We start from the raw sequence: 20,791 nt of genomic DNA, 5'->3' as shown, positions 1-20,791 counted from the left end.
AGTCTGTGGATAAATCCAAGCCGGAGCAGGGGCAAGGGGAGGAGTTCATTGCAATGTTAAACCCTATGGTCTGGTCCAGAGGGACCAGGGGTGGAGATTGTAATGGATATACCTTTAATATGTTGTAACCTGGGACTTGAGTTGCATGTTATAGGAATTACTATAGCAGGAACCACCTGAACCAATGGAGGACAAGCCTTACAAGAAGCAGTGCAAGCGCAGCAGTGACCCAACCTGAGCTGGCTTTGGTGCCCAATAACTCCACACAACACACCACCTCTCCTGTCCTGAGTGACCACCATAACAGATGGAGCCCAAAGCCATGGACTAAATGAACTCAATGGACATTTTCTGGACATTTGTGGACATTTTACAGAGATTTCACAGGGGTGGTCCATAGACTAAGGGAATGATATCTGTGTATTATATCAAAGGATGGAAAGGGTGGTGGTGGGTAATGAGAATATATTGGATAGTGTGGGACCTGAGCATGACATAAATGGTATGGAATAAGGGGTGGAGAATGTGCTGGTTTGGGCTGGGATAGAGGTAATTTTCTCCATAGTAGCTAGTATGGGGCTATGTTTTGGATTTGTGCTGGAAACAGTGTTGATAATACAGGGATGTTTTCGTTATTGCTGAGCAGTGCTTACACAGAGTCAAGGCCTTTTCTACTTCTCACACCACCCCACAACCACCTGGGACAGCTGACCCCAACTGACCAAAGGGATATTCCATACCAGATGACGTCATGCTCAGCAATAAAAAGCTGGGGGAAGAAGAAGGAAGGGGGGGGACATTCGGCGTGATGGCGTTTGTCTTCCCAAGTAACCCTTACACATGATGGAGCCCTGCTTTCCTGGAGATGGCTGAACACCTGCCTGCCGATGGGAAGTAGTGAATGAATTCCTTGTTTTGCTTTGCTTGTGTGCGCAGCTTTTGCTTTACCTATTAAACTGTCGTTATCTCAACCCATGAGTTTTCTCCCTTTTACTCTTCTGATTCTCTCCCACATCCCACTGTGGGGGGAGTGAGTGAGCAGCTGTATGGTGCTTAGTTGCTGGCTGCTTGTGGCTGCACTAGTGCTGGTTAGTGACAACTGGAGGTCCTCCTTCAAGCAAAAGTTCTAGTATTATCATTACAGCCCTGTTAACAGTATTCATTTTAAATGTATAGGATAAATATTTCTAACCCTCAATTTCAAAAAGAGGATGAAAAAATACTTTGCTACTATAACTGCATGGGAACCAGAAAAATAAAATAAATAATTAAATAATTGAATAAACAATAAATAAACAAATAAAATCATTCCTCCATTAATTACTTAAAAATAAAATAAAAAACATATTTTTAAAATATTAATTACAGTTTGGGGTGTTTTCAGCCTTCGTCAGGACTCCTCAGAGTTCTAGCTAGCAAAGCTCTTAATGTTTTTGTGTAATCAAAATATTTGCTGGTGTCATTTGCTGAAAATGCTGCCTTTACATTTTGGGAAGTATTGTGGTTTAACCTGGCAGGCAGCCAAATACCACGCAGCCGCTCGCTCACTCCCCCTGCCCCCCCCAGTGGGACGGGGAGAGAATCGGAAGGGTAAGAGTAAGAAAAACTTGTGGGTTGAGATAAAGACAGTTTAAAAGAACAGAAAAAGGAAAAAAAAATGATTATAATAATAATAATCATGATGATAATGACAGAATATACAAAATGAGTAATGCACAATGCAATTGCTCACCACCCGCACTGACTGATAACCAAGTAGCGATCGGTACTTCCTGGATCACACCTACCATTCATATACTGAGCATGACGTCACATGGTATGGAATACCTCGTTGGCCAGCTGGGCTAGCTGTCCTGGCTATGCTCCGTCCCAACGCTTGTTTTGTTTTGGTTTGGTTTGGTTTGTTTTTTTTCTGTTTTTTTTGGTTTTTTTTTTAAGCTGAATGTCCTTGACTAGCAGGGTACTTAGCAACAACTGAAAACATCAGTGTGTTGTCAACACTCTTCTCATACTAAATCCAAAACACAGCACTAGGAAGAAATTTAACTCTATCCCAGCCGAAACCAGGACAGTATCCACCCCTTATTCTATACCATTTACATCATGCTTAGATCTAACATTTTCAAATATATTCCACCACCATCTTTCTTGTCTTTTTATATATATATATATATATATATATATGTACACACACAGATATCATTCCCTTAGTCTATGGGCCATGCCTCTAAAATGTCCACTGAGTTCATTTAGTCCACGACTTTGGGCTCCATCTGTCATAACAGTATTTCAGTGCAGGAGAGATGGTGTGTGGTGTTGGACTGTTGCATCCTGAAGCCAGTTCTGGTTCCATTATTGCTGCGCTCATCTGGTTCTATCGTCATTGCACTTTGCTCGGTTTCATTGCAGTTCATTCTTCATTAATCTGGCTGATTTTTACTGCTATACCATTGATAGCAACCATAGAAATAATGATATACAATATCATGTAACAATTAACATCATCCAATTCAGTTCATTGGCTATTTTCACCCAAAATCAAATCCCCTTGAGGTACACACCAGACTTCCCCATCCTTTTGCATTACCCAGAGGCTGGTGCATGATAGGGGATGTGATAGACCCACTCAATGCCGTGCTCTTTGGCCCAGGTGTTTATGAGGGTGTTTCGGAAATGAGTCCCGTTGTCCGACTCAATTCATTCTGGGGTGCCATGTCGCTATAAGACTTGCTTTTCAAGGCCCAGGATGGTGTTCCAGGTGGTGGCATGGGGCACGGGATATGTTTCTAATCATCTGGTGGTTGCTTCCACCATGGTGAGCACATAGCGCTTGCCGTGGTGGGTTTGTGGGAGTGTGATATAATCAATCTGCCAGGTCTCCCCATATTTGTATTTCAACCATCGTCCTCCATACCAGAGAGGCTTTACTCGCTTGGCTTGCTTGATGGCATCGCATGTTTCACATTCATGGATAACCTGTGCAATAGCGTCCATGGTCAAGTCCACCCCTCGATCACGAGCCCATCTATATGTTGCATCTCTTCCTTGATGGCCTGAGGTGTCATGGGCCAACCAAGCTATATATAATTCACCCTTATGTTGCCAGTCCAGATCCACCTGAGCCACTTCAATCTTAGCAGCCTGGTCCACCTGCTGGTTGTTTTGATGTTCTTCAGGGGCCTGACTCTTGGGTACGTGAGCATCTACGTGACATACTTTTACAACCAGGTTCTCTACCTGGGCAGCAATATCTTGCCACAATGCGGCAGCCCAGATGGGTTTACCTCTGCGCTGCCAGTTGTTCTGCTTCCACTGCTGCAACCACCCCCACAGGGCATTTGCCACCATCCATGAGTCAGTATAGAGATAGAGTACTGGCCACTTTTCTCGTTCAGCAATGTCCAAGGCCAGCTGGATGGCTTTCAACTCTGCAAACTGGCTCGATTCACCTTCTCCTTCAGCAGTTTCTGAGACCTAGCGTATAGGACTCCATACAGCAGCCTTCCACCTCCGATGCTTTCCCACAAGGCGACAGGACCCATCAGTGAACAGGGCATATTGCTTCTCATTTTCTGGTAGTTTATTAGACAGTGGGGCCTCTTCAGCACGCGTCACCTCTTTGCTTTCTGGCCAGTTTGTGATCACTTCCAAGATTCCTGGGTGACTGGGGTTTCCTATTTGAGCCCGTTGTGTGATCAGTGCGACCCACTTACTCCACGTAGCATCGGTTGCATGATGTGTAGAGGGGACCCTCCCTTTGAACATCCAGCCCAGCACCAGCAGTCGGGGTGCCAGGAGGAGCTGTGCTTCAGTACCAACCAGTTCCGAAGCAGCTCAAACGCCTTCATATGCTGCCAATATCTCCTTCTCAGTTGGAGTGTAGTGGGCCTCGGATCCTCTGTATCCCCAACTCCAGAACCCTAAGGGTCGACCTCGAGTCTCCCCTGGTGCTTTCTGCCAGAGGCTCCAGGTAGGGCCATTCTCCCCGGCTGCGATGTAGAGCACATTCTTTACATCTTGTCCTGCCTGGACTGTCCCAAGGGCTACTGCCTGAACTATCTCCCATTTAATTTGTTCAAAGGCTTGTTGTTGCTCAGGGCCCCATTTGAAGTCGTTCTTCTTCCTGGTCACGTGATAGAGAGGGCTTACAATCAGGCTGTAATCTGGAATATGCATTCTCCAAAAGCCCACAACGCTTAAGAAAGCTTGTGTTTCCTTTTTACTAGTTGGTGGGGACATGGCTGTTATTTTGTTGATCACATCCATTGGGATCTGATGACGTCCATCTTGCCATTTTATTCCTAAAAACTGGATCTCCTGTGCAGGTCCCTTGACCTTACTTTGTTTTATGGCAAAACCAGCCTTCAGTAAGATTTGAATTATTTTCTCCCCTTTCTCAAAAACTTCTTCTGCTGTGTTGCCCCATACAATGATGTCATCAATGTATTGCAGGTGTTCCGGAGCCTCACCCTGTTCCAGTGCAGTGTGGATCAGTCCATGGCAAATGGTAGGGCTGTGTTTCCACCCCTGGGGCAGTCGGTTCCAGGTGTACTGGACGCCCCTCTAAGTGAAAGCAAACTGGCCTGCACTCTGCCGCCAAAGGGATTGAGAAGAACGCATTAGCGATGTCAGTTGTGGCGTACCACTTGGCTGCCTTTGACTCCAGTTCGTATTGAAGTTCTAGCATGTCCGGCACAGCAGCACTCAGTGGTGGTGTGACTTCGTTCAGGCCACGGTAGTCTACTGTTAGTCTCCACTCTCCATTGGACTTTCGCACTGGCCATATGGGACTGTTAAAGGGTGAGCGAGTCTTGCTGATCACTCCTTGGCTCTCCAGTCGACGTATCAGCTTATGGATGGGGATCAGGGAGTCTCGGTTGGAGCGATATTGCCGCCGGTGCACCGTTGTGGTAGCGATTGGCACCTGCTGTTCTTCAACCCTCAGCAACCCCACAACAGAAGGGTCCTCCGAGAGACCAGGCAAGGTAGACAGCTGTTTAATTTCCTCCGTCTCCAGGGCAGCTATACCAAAAGCCCACCGGTACCCTTTTGGGTCCTTGAAATACCCTCTCCTGAGGTAGTCTATGCCAAGGATGCACGGAGTCTCTGGGCCAGTCACAATGGGGTGCTTCTGCCACTCATTCCCAGTTAGGCTCACTTCGGCCTCCAATACAGTTAACTCTTGGGATCCCCCTGTCACTCCAGAAATACAAATGGGTTCTGCCCCTTTATAGCTTGATGGCATCAGGGTACACTGTGCACCGGTGTCTACGAGAGTCTTATACTCCTGTGGGTCTGATGTGCCAGGCCATCGAATACACACAGTCCAGTAAACCCGGTTGTCCCTTTCCTCCACCTGGCTGGAGGCAGGGCCCCTCTAGTCCTGGTCATAGTATCCATCTCTCACTTCTTGCAAACTTGAGTCAAGAATTTCTTCATCACAATTACAATCCAAAGTAAGATCAGCCCTTCTACTCCCAGCTGAAACCAGGACACAAGCCTGGATATTCTTGCCTGGATCACAACCATCAGAAAGTTCAGAGGCTTGGTTCTTCACAAAAATAGTGAGGCAGAGCCTCAGGTTCTACTAACTGCCACGCTACTGAAATCACGCAAATTTAGCAGAAAACACTAAGTCAAGGAGATTCTTTTGGAGTCTGGATTCAGATCTGGGCATAAAATTGACGCAGCTCCATGTGGGAACAATTGATTCTGTAACTTTGCATAGTGTTCAGCTTTCTAAACAAACATTGAAATACAGCAACTTATAGGGTCACGTTGTGGTTAGTCATTGTGAAAGGCAAAAAAGAAAAGAAAAAAAAAAGTGTGGTTACTACAGGTTGTAGTATATCATTTTAGTGGCCCTCAAGCTGTGCCCAGGAAGTTACTTTTAAGAACAGGACACAGAACATCAACACCTCATTTATAGGAAGTCAGGACTTAAACGTCTGTTGAGAAAAACACTTAAACTCTCTGATACAAGTTATAGCTACATCTAAGTAGTTTTGAAAAACAAATCCAATATAGAAAGCATTCACCCTACACTCTATCGCTGAGGGAGGGAGAATATAATTTTAATTTCTGTCCTCTACGGAAGAGACACAAGCATAGGTTAAAGCTTTAAGGGGTTGTCTGATGCACAGGTCTCATGTTATTTTTGAACAGAAGAGGGGATTCCACCTGAAATGGATTGGGTACTAAATGGGTAAAAAAGCAAATACCCAAGAAAGCAAGAACAGAGAGGACTCACTGTCTCTTGGGCTGCTCTTCTGGAACCTTCCCAGGTCCACACTGGGGGGTCTGCTGGGCTTCTGCAGGGGCTGGCCCAGCTTGAATAGTGGGGGCAAGGCCTTCCACTTGGGGGTTCCTGAGCTCCTGTCCCCACCCTCTTTCTCTTGTGATCCACCTGATGGCCTATCTGAAGCAAGCGCTGTGTTTGTCTTATAGAACTTAGGAGAAGAAGAACCTGATTCTTCCTGGCTGATCTTGTTGAGAAAGATGTTCTTAGCAGCACTCGCTCCCTTTTCTTCAGTCTTTTTCTCCATGTTTTTGAGGGTGCCTTGAGATGAGCTGGACCAGTGGCCAGTAGGCTTCAGAGCTTCTGCAGCACAGTTACTATTTTCATCCATTTCCTTTGCTGCTTTAAATGAGTGTATATTTGGTCTAGGGCCTGATAGTCCTTTATCCAGAAAAACATTTTTATTAGAAGTGTCTTCATTGTGGGAGACCTCATGGTTTAGAGAAGGTTTCTGTGCAAGAGGTGGTTTAGAGAAAGGAGGCTTGGGCTCATTTTCTTGTGTTGCAGACATGGAGTTTTCCTTAACTCCAGTTACTTTTGAAAATGCTGGTTTTGCCTCACTCTCCTGTGGTGCAAAATTCAAATTTGGTTTTGTTCCCAGAGGCTTTTTTTCTTTCTCATGAGGAACAGAGTTAAGGAACTTGTTCCCTGCAGGTTTTGGATATAGAGGCTTTGGCTCTTCTTTTACCAAGTCACTGGTTTTGGTGGGGGGGTTAGTGCATCCAGCTTTTCCATCATTTTCTTTGTTATTTGCCTGAAGCTGAACCCCAAACCTTTGTACCACTGGTTTCAAATACGGGGGCTTTGGATCCTTCTCTGTCTTATCATCAATTGAAGGCTTGACCCCCAGAGGAGGCTTAGGATGAACAGGTTTGTGAAAGGTACTGGGTCCTGAAGGAGAAGTTGCATTTCCTTGACTTGCAAATTTCTCAAGTGCTGCTTTCCTGTCTGTAATCCCGTATGGATAGGTTGTCCTGGGACTTTGAAGGGTCGACTGTTACCAGAAACATCCTCTGTGGGGCTGTTATCCGTGTTAAATTTCACCATGAGTGACTTCACATCTGCCTTGCCATCCTATGAGCACAAAGAAGAGAAAAAGAAAGAGCAGCAATGAGAAAGTCTCAGTTGCAATGTTCATGCGTACTGTACTTTTAAGAGTTTCCCGGTCTAAGGCTTGTAGTACTGCTGATTGGCTGTGGAGATATTGTAGCACATCTTCCTGTAGGGTTAGAGATGCTGAGCATTTTGTTATATATCTTTGCTGTTGTTGCACAATCTTTTAAAATTTTCAGTGCAGGTACTGCCTTTAGAAAGTGGTCATGCAGCTCCTTTTGTGCATACTATAATTTCTGTTTATTTCTGGAATTGGGAACTGAACACCTGATAAATATAAGAAAATACATACTACTTCAAAATGAAGGTATCCCTAAAAATATATGAGTGTCCTGTGGTGAGAAGCATAGACTGTACTGGAACCTGGATTATGTACCAGACTAGTGTTATTCCTGCCAGCTCTTTGGAGAACTGCAAGTTCCTTTGTGAAAACAGAAATTCTTCTGGTTTGGGGTGTGTGTGTCAGTTTTTCTTTCCCTTCTCAGCAATTTTCTTCCCTGCTGCTCCCCCTGCCCTCGCTTTGTCCTTGTTTCTCTTCTCCATTTTGTATCTGAAAAAAACTGTGCATGTGTGAATAGAAAATGAAAATATGTGGAGTAAAGAAGAAATGAAAATCAATACACCCAGATACTGTCAAAGATATTTAACTTCTGGGATGTGGGGGGGGGAAGTTGAACAATTCCAAGTGGATAAAACCCAGCTTCATTCAAAAATGTTTTAATTGGTCAGCCCTACTCAATACCTTTCAGGACCAGTCTTTAATATGAACTGAGAGCAAAAGCTCTTGCTCAGTACATTTGAATTCAGTACAATTACACAGCACAGTGAAGGATCGGGGCAAAAGGGAGTAAGCTGGTCCCACTGCCCTGGGCTGGGGCCACCTTTGGGTCCCAGGAGCCCTCAACAGCAGGGACTCCTTTCCCAGCTGACAGTGGCAGCAGGGGTGCAGCTACAGCAGATACACTGGCGTATCTGATTCACAACTTGTCTTAAGTGGGATCTGTTTTCTGTCGAGAAGTTAAAATGTAAGATTAATGGTATAAAACAGGGATGTTATAACTAGGAAGGGCTCTGAATCATTTGTTTGGAAACAAAGGAGTATCACTACAAAGCACAATAAATAAGGGTCTGAAAAAATTTTAGAAGGAGGTAGAAGACAGCTAAGACAGCTTCATCGGGGGCCCAACTTAAATGCCTCTATGCAAACGCACGTAGCGTGGGGAATAAACAAGAGGAGTTAGAGACATGCGCACGCCTGCAGGGCTACAATCTTATTGGCATCACGGAGACGTGGTGGGATGGCTCCTATGACTGGAGTGTTGGAATGGAAGGATACAGGCTCTTTAGGAAGGACAGGCAGGGGAGACGAGGAGGGGGTGTCACCCTCTATGTCAATGACCAGCTGGAGTGCATGGAGCTCCGCCTGGGGATGGATGAGGACCCGACTGAGAGCTTATGGGTCAGGATTAAAGGGAGGGCAGGGACAGGTGACATTATGGTGGGGGTCTGCTACAGGCCACCCGACCAGGAAGACCGAGCGGATGAGGCCCTCTATAGACAGATAGGAGCAGCCTCATGTCCACAAGCCCTGGTCCTCACGGGGGACTTCAACCACCCCGATACCTGTTGGAGGGACAACACGGCAGGGCATAAGCAATCCGGGAGGTTCCTAGAATGCATCAATGATAACTTCCTTCTCCAAGTGGTAGAGGAGCCAACGAAGAGAGGTGCTATGCTGGACCTTGTTCTCACCAACGAGGATGGGCTGGTGGAGAATGTGAAGCTCAAGGACAGCCTTGGCTGCAGTCACCATGAAATGGTGGAGTTCAAGATCCTTAGGGCACCGAGGAGGGCACAAAGCAAGCTCACTACCCTGGACTTCAGGAGAGCAGACTTTGGCCTCTTCAGGGATCTGCTTGGTAGAGTGCCATGGGACAAAGCCCTGGAGGGAAGAGGGGCCCAAGAAAGCTGGTTAATATTCAAGGATCACCTCCTCCAAGTTCAGGAGCGATGCATCCCAACAAAGAGGAAGTCAGACAAAAACGCCAGGAGGCCTGCATGGATGAAAAAGGAGCTCCTGGACAAACTCAAACACAAAAAGGAAGCCTACAGAGGGTAGAAGCAAGGACAGGTAGCCTGGGAGGAATACAGAGAAATTGTCCGAGCAGCCAGGGATCAGGTTAGGAAAGCTAAAGCCCTGATAGAATTAAATCTGGCCAGGGACGTCAACACTTTGGCCACAACAACCCCATGCAATGCTATAGGCTTGGGGAAGAGTGTCTGGAAAGCTGCCCAGAGGAAAAGGACCTGGGGGTGCTGGTTGACAGCCAGCTGAACATGAGTCGGCAGTGTGCCCAGGTGGCCAAGAAGGCCAATAGCATCCTGGCCTGTATCAGAAATAGTGTGGCCAGCAGGAGTAGGGAGGTGATCATGCCCCTGTACTCGGCACTGGTGAGGCCGCACCTCGAATACTGTGTTCCGTTTTGGGCCCCTCACTACAAGAAGGACATGGAGGTGCTGGAGCGTGTCCAGAGAAGGGCAACAAAGCTGGTGAAGGGCCTGGAGCACAAGTCTTATGAGGAGCAGCTGAGGGAACTGGGGCTGTTTAGCCTGGAGAAGAGGAGGCTGAGGGGAGACCTCATCGCGCTCTACAACTACCTGAAAGGAGGTTGTAGCGAGGTGGGTGTTGGTCTCTTCTGCCAAGTAACTAGCGATAGGACGAGAGGAAATGGCCTCAAGTTGCGCCAAGGGAGGTTTAGATTGGACATTAGGAAAAATTTCTTTACTGAAAGAGTGGTCAGGCCTTGGAACAGGCTGCCCAGGGAAGTGGTGGAGTCACCATCCCTGGAAGTATTTAAAAGACGTGTAGATGAGGTGCTTAGGGACATGGTTTAGTGGGCATGGTGGTGTTGGGTTGACGGTTGGACTCGATGATCTTAGAGGTCTTTTCCAACCTTAATGATTCTATGATTCTATGAAAGGGGGCTTGTAAGAAAGATGGCGACAAACTTTTTAGCAGGGCCTGTTGCGACAGGACAAGGGGGAATGGTTTTAAACTAAAAGAGGGCGGATTCAGACTAGATATAAGGAAGAAATTTTTAACAATGAGGGTGGTGAAACACTGGAACAGGTTGCCCAGAGAGGTGGTAGATGCCCCATCCCTGGAAACATTCAAGGTCAGGTTGGATGGGGCTCTGAGCAACGTGATCTAGTTGAAGATGTCCCTGCTCATTGCAGGGGGGTTGGACTAGATGACCTTTAAAGGTCCCTTCCAACGCAACTATTCTATGATTCTATGATTCTATAAGAATGAACTGTTTCTTCACTCGGTACAGTTCAGCGGGTGTTCAGTTGGTTTTTTTTTTACTTCATTAACAAGAGCTTCTGAAATGGGGTTTGCTCCTTTTGCTTTCCATTTGATTGTATCACATTACATGAATTGCCTGTTATGTTGGAATAGTTTTACCTGTGACTTCTGCAACTTAAAGTTAACTTTCCCAGTCTTTCAGTATCACCAAGAAATTCAGTCTTTCCAAACTGTTTGTATTATTCTACAAAATTACTTACAATAAATGCAGCCAAAACAAGATAGACATATATGAAACTTATCCCCAGAGCACCAAGTTGTTATCTCTTTTGCTCATGTAGGGAAGGGAGGAAGTACACATTTATTATGGAGATTATTAGGTTTGAGATATTGCTACTGCTACTGCTGGTTGATGCACATACACTCACACAGAGACACAATTAAACTGCAGAGATATGTATATGTATCACTAATCATTCAAGATTTCTCCCACGATACCTCACAAAGCACTGATTTTATCCACTTAAACAGAAAGTTAAGCTAATTGCAGTGCCAGAGAGAATAACAGACTTCTGTCTCTGCTCTCTTTTGATTCTGTACTAATGCATGCTTTTTTTTTTAACTTCTGTAACAAAATCTAAACCATCAGAGATACTATAACTTTCCCTCAGTGTCTGAAGTCTTCAGAACTTGTAAATGACAATCTGATCAGCTGCTTGGTCAACACAGCAGCTCATTTCTTTTGAAAGTTATAGGAATAAATTGATTCTTCTGCTACCTCTTCCATTTGAAATTTAAGAAAACATACTGTGTCAAACTACAGTAATGTGAATGTTCTGGACAAGAGACATTCAGCATGTAGACCTTTTGGAAGTTGGAAATATGGTTTTGAAGAAACATTTTTTGTTATGATATATGGTTTCTGAGAAGTTTTCTACATCTTTGCAATAGCAAGATCAATTACATTCATACATGCTTTCAAATGCACTGAACCATTCACTACTGCCATGTTAGGGCTGTCAATGGATTTCTTTTAATAAATTTTTTTCCCAGTACCGTGAACAAACCTTGCCCTAGTCATGCAGATTTACAAGCTCTTCAAGAGTAAAAAGCATAGCTCCTGGGGATGTGGAAGGGTTTACAATCAGCAATGTAGCCTCTCATTTACTTACAGTGAGTAGTAAGTGGTAAAGGTAACACTCTAAGAATCAGAAGAGAGTAAGAAATCTTTCTGCTTCTCTTTAATGTATGTCCCCAATTCCTGCTTTAATGAGCTTACGTTATACTAGAAGCCATATTGTGGATTCTAATGCGCAACCTGACTGGCCAGGTAGACAGATGGGGAATTGGGAAAAAGAGAGAATCTTTTATTTGTGGCTCTGCTCATAGAGTAATCCCCACAGTTTCTGCGTTTCCCTTTCCAGAAGCAACAGCAGTTACCTATTCCATTAGCACGTACAATAGGTTGTAATTCATGAAATGGGAACTTGAAAAGATTCTGAAGTTAGATTAAGTTCACTCCACCCTTCCCCCCTAAAGTGCAAAGTGCCTGTTGGACAGAGGAGTCTCATGCAAGAAGTACTTGAGTAATTTTCTGAACTTTCTGTTTGCACTCTATTGGGAAACTCAGTGCAAAATATTTTGGCTTTTCAGCTTCTGATCTGAACTGGAAGCAGCACATAAGGTGCACAGTAACCTTGCATTGGATGGTTGCATTATTCAAATGTGTTTGCTCAAATCTAGAACAGTACCCTGTTTTTGGTTCCCATGCCATAGATTCATCAAGGCGATTTGTATATGCAGTACTTTCCCAGCCTCCCACTGCCTTCAACAAGGACCCACACAGATACCAAGATACACTTGTACAGAATTCTTCCACGACTAGATCTTAGTTACGCTTCAGAGTAAACAAGTGCAATTCTCCAATATAACTGCACGTTTCTGTACAGAAGCACAGTATAATGAGAACACAATAAATATAAAGATTCCAACTCTATTCTTTCTGAATTTACTGTGAATATTTCAGTCTCAACTAGCAGCCTGATTGAAAAACATTTGTTTTGTTTTGTTTTGTTTTGGCACAAATATACTCTCATTATTTACTTTCTAGTCTTGGTGAAGCCAAAAGATCATTTCACTTCAACTTCCCCTTGTGGTTGCTCTTTCTTCAGACAAATAACAACACTGGATCAATGAAAGGAACAGCAGATGTGTGTGCATACAATCTTTAGTTAAGCAAATGAAATATATGTAACTGTTGACTGTACAAGGAATTGTGCAATTCTTCAAAATACATGCAGATCTCATTTATAAAGGAAAAAAAACATCTTTTCACTTCTCACCTGTAACTTTTTCCTTTCTATTCCCAAGTGATAGGGTCTAAACAGGCATTTTAAAAACTCATAATCTTCTAACAGAATCAGATCTTGATGAATTTGCTAGAAAGTAATGAAAGAAAGATTATAAAGCCATCATTTTAAGAAGAAAAGTGTGTATACTCATGAATTCTGTGTCAGTGAAAGAACCACAGAAGCTGGTAACCACTAAAGGAATTGAGCTCTAACCCATGGACAGGATATAAGGAATAAAGAACTGGAAAGAAAAGGCAAGGAAAATGACATATGAAAGTTATAGAAAAATACAGATCTGAAAATTATTTGGCAACATAAAGGCCTGATTTAGCTTCTACTAAAGTTAATGGATTTCAGGGAGTTTAGCTGCTTGCACAAGAAGCTGGTGCCATTCTGAATTCATGATAGATTATTGCTTGACTATTTCCTTTTCAGACAGAGACACTTCAGAATTATCATTATGCAACACTTTTTGTTGTTTCCAGAAGAGATAAATAATTTCCAAGTTGCTTTTCTTCCCCTTGAGTCTAGTTATAATTACTAGTTAAAGAAGACTCCCTCTAATAGCGAGTGCAGCATTTGGAAAGTGGAGTTAAGATGTTGCAATACTCTGTACCTATGAATGTAGGTAGTGGAAGTATGAAAAGAAGGCAGAAAGACAGCATCTGCCCAAACAAAAAGACTTGCTGGTATAATGATTGGTATACAAGAGAAATGAGCCCTCATCAGATACTAAATAATGAAGCAGCAGGCTATTCTGCTCTCTGGGTTTTTTTTCGAAAGACAGACCTCTAGGATGGAGAGGATAGACAGAAATCTAAGGGATTCCCTGGTGAGAGACTGACAGCCTCTATGTTATCCTGAGATCGTTTTTTTCAAACATCTCTCTAACACCAGCAAGACAAAACCAGCACACTCATGAGGACATGCGATGATTGTCAAAATTAGACAAGACAGTGTTCCAGCCTGATCATGCTGTATTCTATATCTTTTCCATTGTGCATTCCTCTACACCTTTGTTGTCCCTCTCTTGTCACTTTTTCTCATCTTTTACCTAATTATAAGACCAACTACATCATATTGCAGGAACATGAGAGGACAATACAGTTCATCCGCTCCAGGTCAGTCTGAGACCAGGACTAGTGAAGGCATAGGGCTTGACCGGAACAGCCAGAGGACATCCCAGCTTGGTCCCAAACTATTGCTGTCACAGCCTATGCACCAGGCCAAAGCATCTATCCATGCATGGCCATCTCTTCATCCTATGTCCTGATAAGTTCAACACAAAGTTTCACTTTTCTTTTCTTGCTTCTTTTTGGTAACTGTCTACATCAAAATCAGAAAAACTATCTACCATTGGCAACTCAGTCTTCAACAACAGAAGCCTGGGAGCTTCAATTTTCCTCCAAGAACTTCTGCCCAATAAAACCAGATTAACTAATATCCTTTTCTGAAAAAGGATTTATATAATGGCTTTATATAAGCACAGAGTTTCATGATACTTAATACATCAGGCTTTTAAAATTATTTTTCTCATATGCTAATCAACAGCTTTCAGAATAATGTAAATTTTCTAGTGAGTCTGCCCAGAAATGAAGCAGACAGATCCCTCTTCACTCAGAACCCTATTTATATAATAGTGTATACAGTGACTGCCTTATGAGTGTCTTTGATTTGACTCTGGTCATTCCACTAATGTAACATCTCCAATTCTCAAGGAAGAAAAACTTGAGTTCCTGCCACTGAAAAGTTCCTACCATTATTTCTAGAATTTCAAGATCCCATATGATTTTAAAGGAAATTTTGTGCCGTTTTAAGCCACTGAGTACCATTCTGACTCACCGCTGGAAAGAAAAATATTTTCCATGACCCACTACAAACAAAATACATACACTGATATCTCAATCAGAGTATGATATATTAAAAAATACCCCACCCACAAACCAATCAGCCACAAATAATGCAAAAGGAATTACTAGAAAATAATTGCCTCTAAGTGATACCATTTCTGTTATTCTTCAAAATGCAAAGGTAAATTAGGACTGCTGTTAGTAAAATCTCAGGAAACCAAACACAAAACTTTGAGAGAGAAAAGTCCATTTAATCCGCTTGACATCTTTTCAGCTCCACAACTAATTGCAAGTAAAATCTACAATTAAAATTTCCAGTTATATGAGGTTTTATGTAATACCTTGTGCTGATTCTATTTTCTCCTGGAAGTTTGCATTTTTATTTCGAAGACAAACATGTACAATGATTTACCCGGATTCCCCAAAGCTTTCCAATATTTTGATACAGGCAGAAAAACTGGCTCCCTCAATGAGACAATCCATGGGTTTATCACCTTAACAGCCTGGTCTGTTTGCTAAGAGGAGTTCTGCTTCTCAGCAAGGGTTTGCATAAGAATGTTGCTTGTGGGTTTCATTATCATGATCAGTAGAGAAAACTGCTCTCCTCAGGATATTAGGCAAGAAGTGGTGGGGAAAAGGGAACTATAATGTGTTCAGACTGTTTGGTTGCTGCCATCAGCAGTAAGCACCATGTGATATCTAAAAGCAAAGTGAGCTCCAATATTGCATTTACCCCATATTGCAGAGTCCTGTGAAGCTATATTGGTGCATACAAGCTTGAGTCTTTACAGAATAATGGCTAATGAAATGTGTGTGTGTCCTAGTTTCGGCTGGGATAGGGTTAAATTTCTTCCTAGTGCTGTGTTTTGGATTTAGTACGAGGACAATGTTGATAACACACTGATGTTTTCAGTTGTTGCTAAGTGCCCTCCTAGTCCAAGGACAGCTCCCGTGCCTACTGATTGAGCTAGGTACACAAGATGGGAGGGAACATAATCAGGACAGCCAGCCCAGCTGGCCAATGGGGTATTCCATACCATGTGACGTCATGCTCAGTATATGAATGGTAGGCGTGATCCAGGAAGTACTGATCGCTACTTGGTTATCGGTCAGCGCGAGTGGTGAGCAATTGCATTGTGTATCACTCATTTTGTATATTCTATCACTATTATTATTATTATTTTCCCTCTTCTGTTCTATTAAACTGTCTTTATCTCAACCCACGAGTTTTTCTCACTCTTACCCTTCCGATTCTCTCCCCATCCCACTGAGGGGGGGGCGGGGGGAGTGAGTGAGCGGCTGCGTGGTATTTGGCTGCCTGCCAGATTAAACCACGACAGTGTGGTAATTACAAGCTTAAAAACAGGAGTGGACCTCTTGGGTCATCAAGTCTAGTCCCCTGCTACCATCGAGAATCACCGCATGCATTCCCACTCATCAGGTGTCAGCTAACATGTTTGCTTGCTCCCACCTTTGCCAATAGGATCTCAAGAGATTCAGCTGGCCAGTTTTTTAAAGCTTTTGCTTTTTTAAACTATGATCATACATTTCTTCTACCCTTTTGCCTCTGAGTTTATTAGACAAATCAAAGACTTCAAAGGATGATATGGGATAGGAAAACCGATATTGAGAAAATAAGCTTCTAAACCTGTGTTTGTGCTGAAGGTAAATCCAAACCACGAAGGCAGAACCCTCTACTAAATACAGCTCAGTGAAGTTGCTGGAGCTCTGCATGGGGATGAGATTGCAGAAGAAAAATTGTGTGTCTTTGAGCTTCATAAAAGATTCTTTGAATCTTCCTCATTGTTTATCACTTTTCCTTCTGCACAACTTAGTATTTTTTGAAACTTTTTTTGATGTCAAAATAAAGCATTGGGAGTGCTTGATATTTCCAGCTTAATTTTAAAAAAACTTCTATCTTAGCTAGTCCAGAAGCTTATTAGAGTGTTGGATGGAGCTTATTTGAGTTAAAAACACTGCCACATGCTTTATATTTGCCACTTGCCAATGATAACTATTTTTTTGTTACATAACACAATGTTTTTTTCTTAGTGGGAGAAATGCAGTTCTGAGCAGAATTCTTTATGCTATTCATTCTGCTATACACTGTATTTGATTTATAAAATCATATTTATTTGTGAAAATAAACAATCGTCACCAGTGATGAAGCATTTATCATTAATATTAAGGCAGATAAGACTTTGTGACTGTTGCTATTCTAGCTGGCGGTCTCCGCAACTGTTTTGCAGTGCTAACTGTAGCAATATAATCATTTTGCACTGGCAAACACTGCTCAAAAGGGTTTGCACTAGGCAAATCATGCAATGATCAAAGAATGAGCTCTTCTTTGCAACTCTGAATGCTAGACAGTTCCTGTCGTCTTCTCTTTAATCCAATACACAGAAATAAATATATCCCTAACAGATAGAATGCTGCTAAGAATATAAATTGCAACAAACACAATGAAAATAACAGTTTATGCTGTGAAATTGCTGTGAAAGTTGCCCATCTGCAATATCTACCACATGCTTCATTTTACGCTTGCAGGTGCAACAGCTACCCAGATCCTCTCTGTTTTTTCCACATAGTCCTGTGGAGGATGTTTGTGAGTGATTTGGGGGAATTAGCTATTTTTAGCCAAAGAAAGAATCTGAAGGAATTAATATTTTAAGGAAAAGGACCCGCAAGCCTGAAAACACCTTATAGCTATTTTGCCATTTTTTATTTTTCACAAAAACAACAGCAGCAGCAGCAACAAAATCACAAAATTATAATCAAGCAAGACAAGCATATCAATAATGATAATGCCTTTTCACATACAAGCATGCCATTCCAGACTCTGTGTAAACCAAAACCTGCATCTAAATCCTAGCATAACAATGGTTTGCTAGTATTCCCATGTGCAGCATTTATGACTGCAGCCCTAGGTATTTTTTTGTATCAGAGCATTTATTCAGCTTTCTGTTTCCACATACCTTCAGGAAAAATGGCTGCTTAAAAATTAAATTTGTCAAAAATAGAGGAAAGATAAAAGGGGAAAAAAAAAAGGCCTCACTGTCTTTCTCTGCCGTAAGTGCTAGTCCATCTTTTTAAGGTAGCTTACTTCTATTGATGTCCTGAGCTCTGAAATGGTTTGAGAGGTTGGGCACTCCCATCTGAACACCTCTGGCTTTCCAATTCAATGCTCAAAAATAATATCATAGTCAGGATCTTGTTACCACCACAGCAATGTTGGTACCATTGTTGGAGGAGGTGTAAACTGAAGTGGTGAAATGATACAAAGAAAAAAAATCTTTTTTCTTTCCATGTTGTTTTTAACCCGCTTCATTTCACTGATCTTAGTCTATTACATGATCCCAAAATAGGTGAGACAGCATAAAAGAATTAGCGGTGAATGAGGGTGGGAGAATGTCGTGGTTTAACCCGGCAGGGAGCCAAACACCACACAGCCGCTCGCTCACTCCCCCCGCCCACAGTGGGACGGGGAGAGAATCAGAAGGGTAAGAGTGAGAAAACTCGTGGGTTGAGATAAAGACAGTTTAATAGAACAGAAAAGGGAAAATAATAATAATAATAATAATAATAGAATATACAAAATGAGTGTACCTGCCGAGCAATGCCCAAAAAAACTGCGATCGCTACTTCCGGGAACGCCTACCATTCATATACTGAGCATGACATCACATAGTATGGAATACCCCGTTGGCCAGCTGGGCCAGCTGTCATAGAATCATAGAATCATAGAATCATTAAGGTTGGAAAAGACCTCTAAGATCATCGAGTCCAACCATCAACCCAACACACCATGCCCACTACACCATGTCCCTAAGCACCTCATCTACACGTCTTTTAAATACTTCCAGGGATGGTGACTCAACCACTTCCCTGGGCAGCCTGTTCCAAGGCTTGACCACTCTTTCAGTAAAGAAATTTCTCCCAATGTCCAATCTAAACCTCCCTTGGCGCAACTTGAGGCCATTTCCTCTCGTCCTATTGCTAGTTACTTGGCAGAAGAGACTGACCCCCACCTCACTACAACCTCCTTTCAGGTAGTTGTAGAGCACGATGAGGTCTCCCCTCAGCCTCCTCTTCTCCAGACTAAACAACCCCAGTTCCCTCAGCCGCTCCTCATAAGACTTGTTCTCTAGACCCTTCAGCAGCTTTGTTGCCCTTCTCTGGACACACTCCAGCACCTCCATGTCCTTCTTGTAGCGAGGGGCCCAAAACGGAACACAGTATTCAAGGTGCAGCCTCACCAGTGCCGAGTACAGGGGCATGATCACCTCCCTGCTCCTGCTGGCCACACTATTTCTGATACAGGCCAGGATGCCGTTGGCCTTCTTGGCCACCTGGGCACACTGCCCGCTTATGTTCAGTTGGCTGTCAACCAACACCCCCAGGTCCTTTTCCTCTGGGCAGCTTTCCAGCCACTCTTCCCCAAGCCTGTAGCGTTGCCTGGGGTTGTTGTGGCCCAAGTGCAGGACCCGGCACTTGGCATTGTTGAATCTCATACAGTTGGCCTCGGCCCATCGATCCAGCCTGTCCAGGTCCCTCTGCAGAGCCTTCCTAGCCTCCAGCAGATCAACACTCCTGCCCAACTTTTTGTCATCTGCAAACTTACTGAGGGAGCACTCGATCCCCTCATCCAGATCATTGATAAAGATATTGAACAGGACCGGTCCCAAAACTGAGCCCTGGGGAACACCGCTCGTGACCGGCCGCCAATTGGATTTAACTCCGTTCACCACAACTCTCTGGGCCCGGCCGTCCAGCCAGTTTTTTACCCAGCGAAGAGTGTACCTGTCTAGGCCGTGAGCCACCAGCTTCTCTAGGAGAATGCTGTGGGAGACAGTGTCAAAGGCTTTACTGAAGTCCAGGTAGACCACATCCACAGCCTTTCCCTCATCCACTAGGCGGGTCACCTGGTCATAGAAGGTGATCAGGTTGGTCAAGCAGGACCTGCCTTCCATGAACCCGTGCTGGCTGGGCCTGATCCCCTGGTTGTCCCGCACATGGCTTGTGAGCGCCCTCAGGACGAACCGCTCCATAATCTTCCCTGGCACCGAGGTCAGGCTGACAGGCCTGTAGTTCCCCGGATCCTCCTTCCGGCCCTTCTTGTAGATGGGCGTCACATTGGCAAGCCTCCAGTCATCCGGGACCTCCCCTGTTAACCAGGACTGCTGGTAAATGATGGAGAGTGGCTTGGCAAGCTCCTCCGCCAGCTCCCTCAGTACCCTCGGGTGGATCCCATCCGGCCCCATACACTTGTGAACGTCCAGGTGGCATAGCAGGTCGTTAACTGCTTCCTCTTGGATTATGGGGGGTTTATCCTGCTCGCCGTCCCTGTCTTCCAGGTCAGGGGGCTGAATACCCTGAGGATAACTGCTCTGACTATTAAAGACTGAGGCAAAGAAGGCATTAAGTACCTCAGCCTTATCCTCGTCCTCGGTGGCAATGTTCCCCCCCGCATCCAATAAGGGATGGAGATTCTCCTTGGCTCTCTTTTTGTCATTAATATATTTGTAAAAACATTTTTTGTTGTCTCTTATGACAGTGGCCAGATTGCATTCTGGCTGGGCTTTTGCCTTTCTAATTTCCTCTCTGCATGACCTAACGAGATCCCTATACTCTTCTTGAGTTGCCTGCCCCTTCTTCCAGAAGCAATAAACTCTCCTTTTTTTCCTGAGTCCCAGCCAGAGCTCCCCGTTCAGCCAGGCCGGTCGTCTTCCCTGCCAGTTCTTCTTATGACACATGGGGACAGCCTGCCCCTGTGCCTTTAAGACTTCCTTCTTGAAGAACCTCCAGCCTTCCTGGACCCCTTTGCCCTTCAGGACCATCTCCCAAGGGACTCTCTCGACCAGCATCCTGAGCA

The 20,791-nt window shown here is 44.0% G+C and overlaps 1 protein-coding gene across 1 annotated transcript in view; it reads right to left on the bottom strand.

Moving 5' to 3' along the window:
* Positions 1–20,791, bottom strand: part of LOC142075013 (FYN-binding protein 1-like) — a 121,270-nt gene that overhangs the window by 35,836 nt on the left and 64,643 nt on the right. The window contains 2 exon segments of the mRNA XM_075136004.1: positions 6,251–7,246; positions 7,249–7,372. Of these exon segments, the coding sequence (XP_074992105.1) occupies positions 6,251–7,246; positions 7,249–7,372 (1,120 nt within the window).

Source organism: Calonectris borealis, chromosome W (genome assembly GCF_964195595.1).
Source record: "Calonectris borealis chromosome W, bCalBor7.hap1.2, whole genome shotgun sequence".
Lineage (NCBI taxonomy): Eukaryota > Metazoa > Chordata > Aves > Procellariiformes > Procellariidae > Calonectris > Calonectris borealis.
This window is presented reverse-complemented; position numbering and strand designations above follow the sequence as displayed.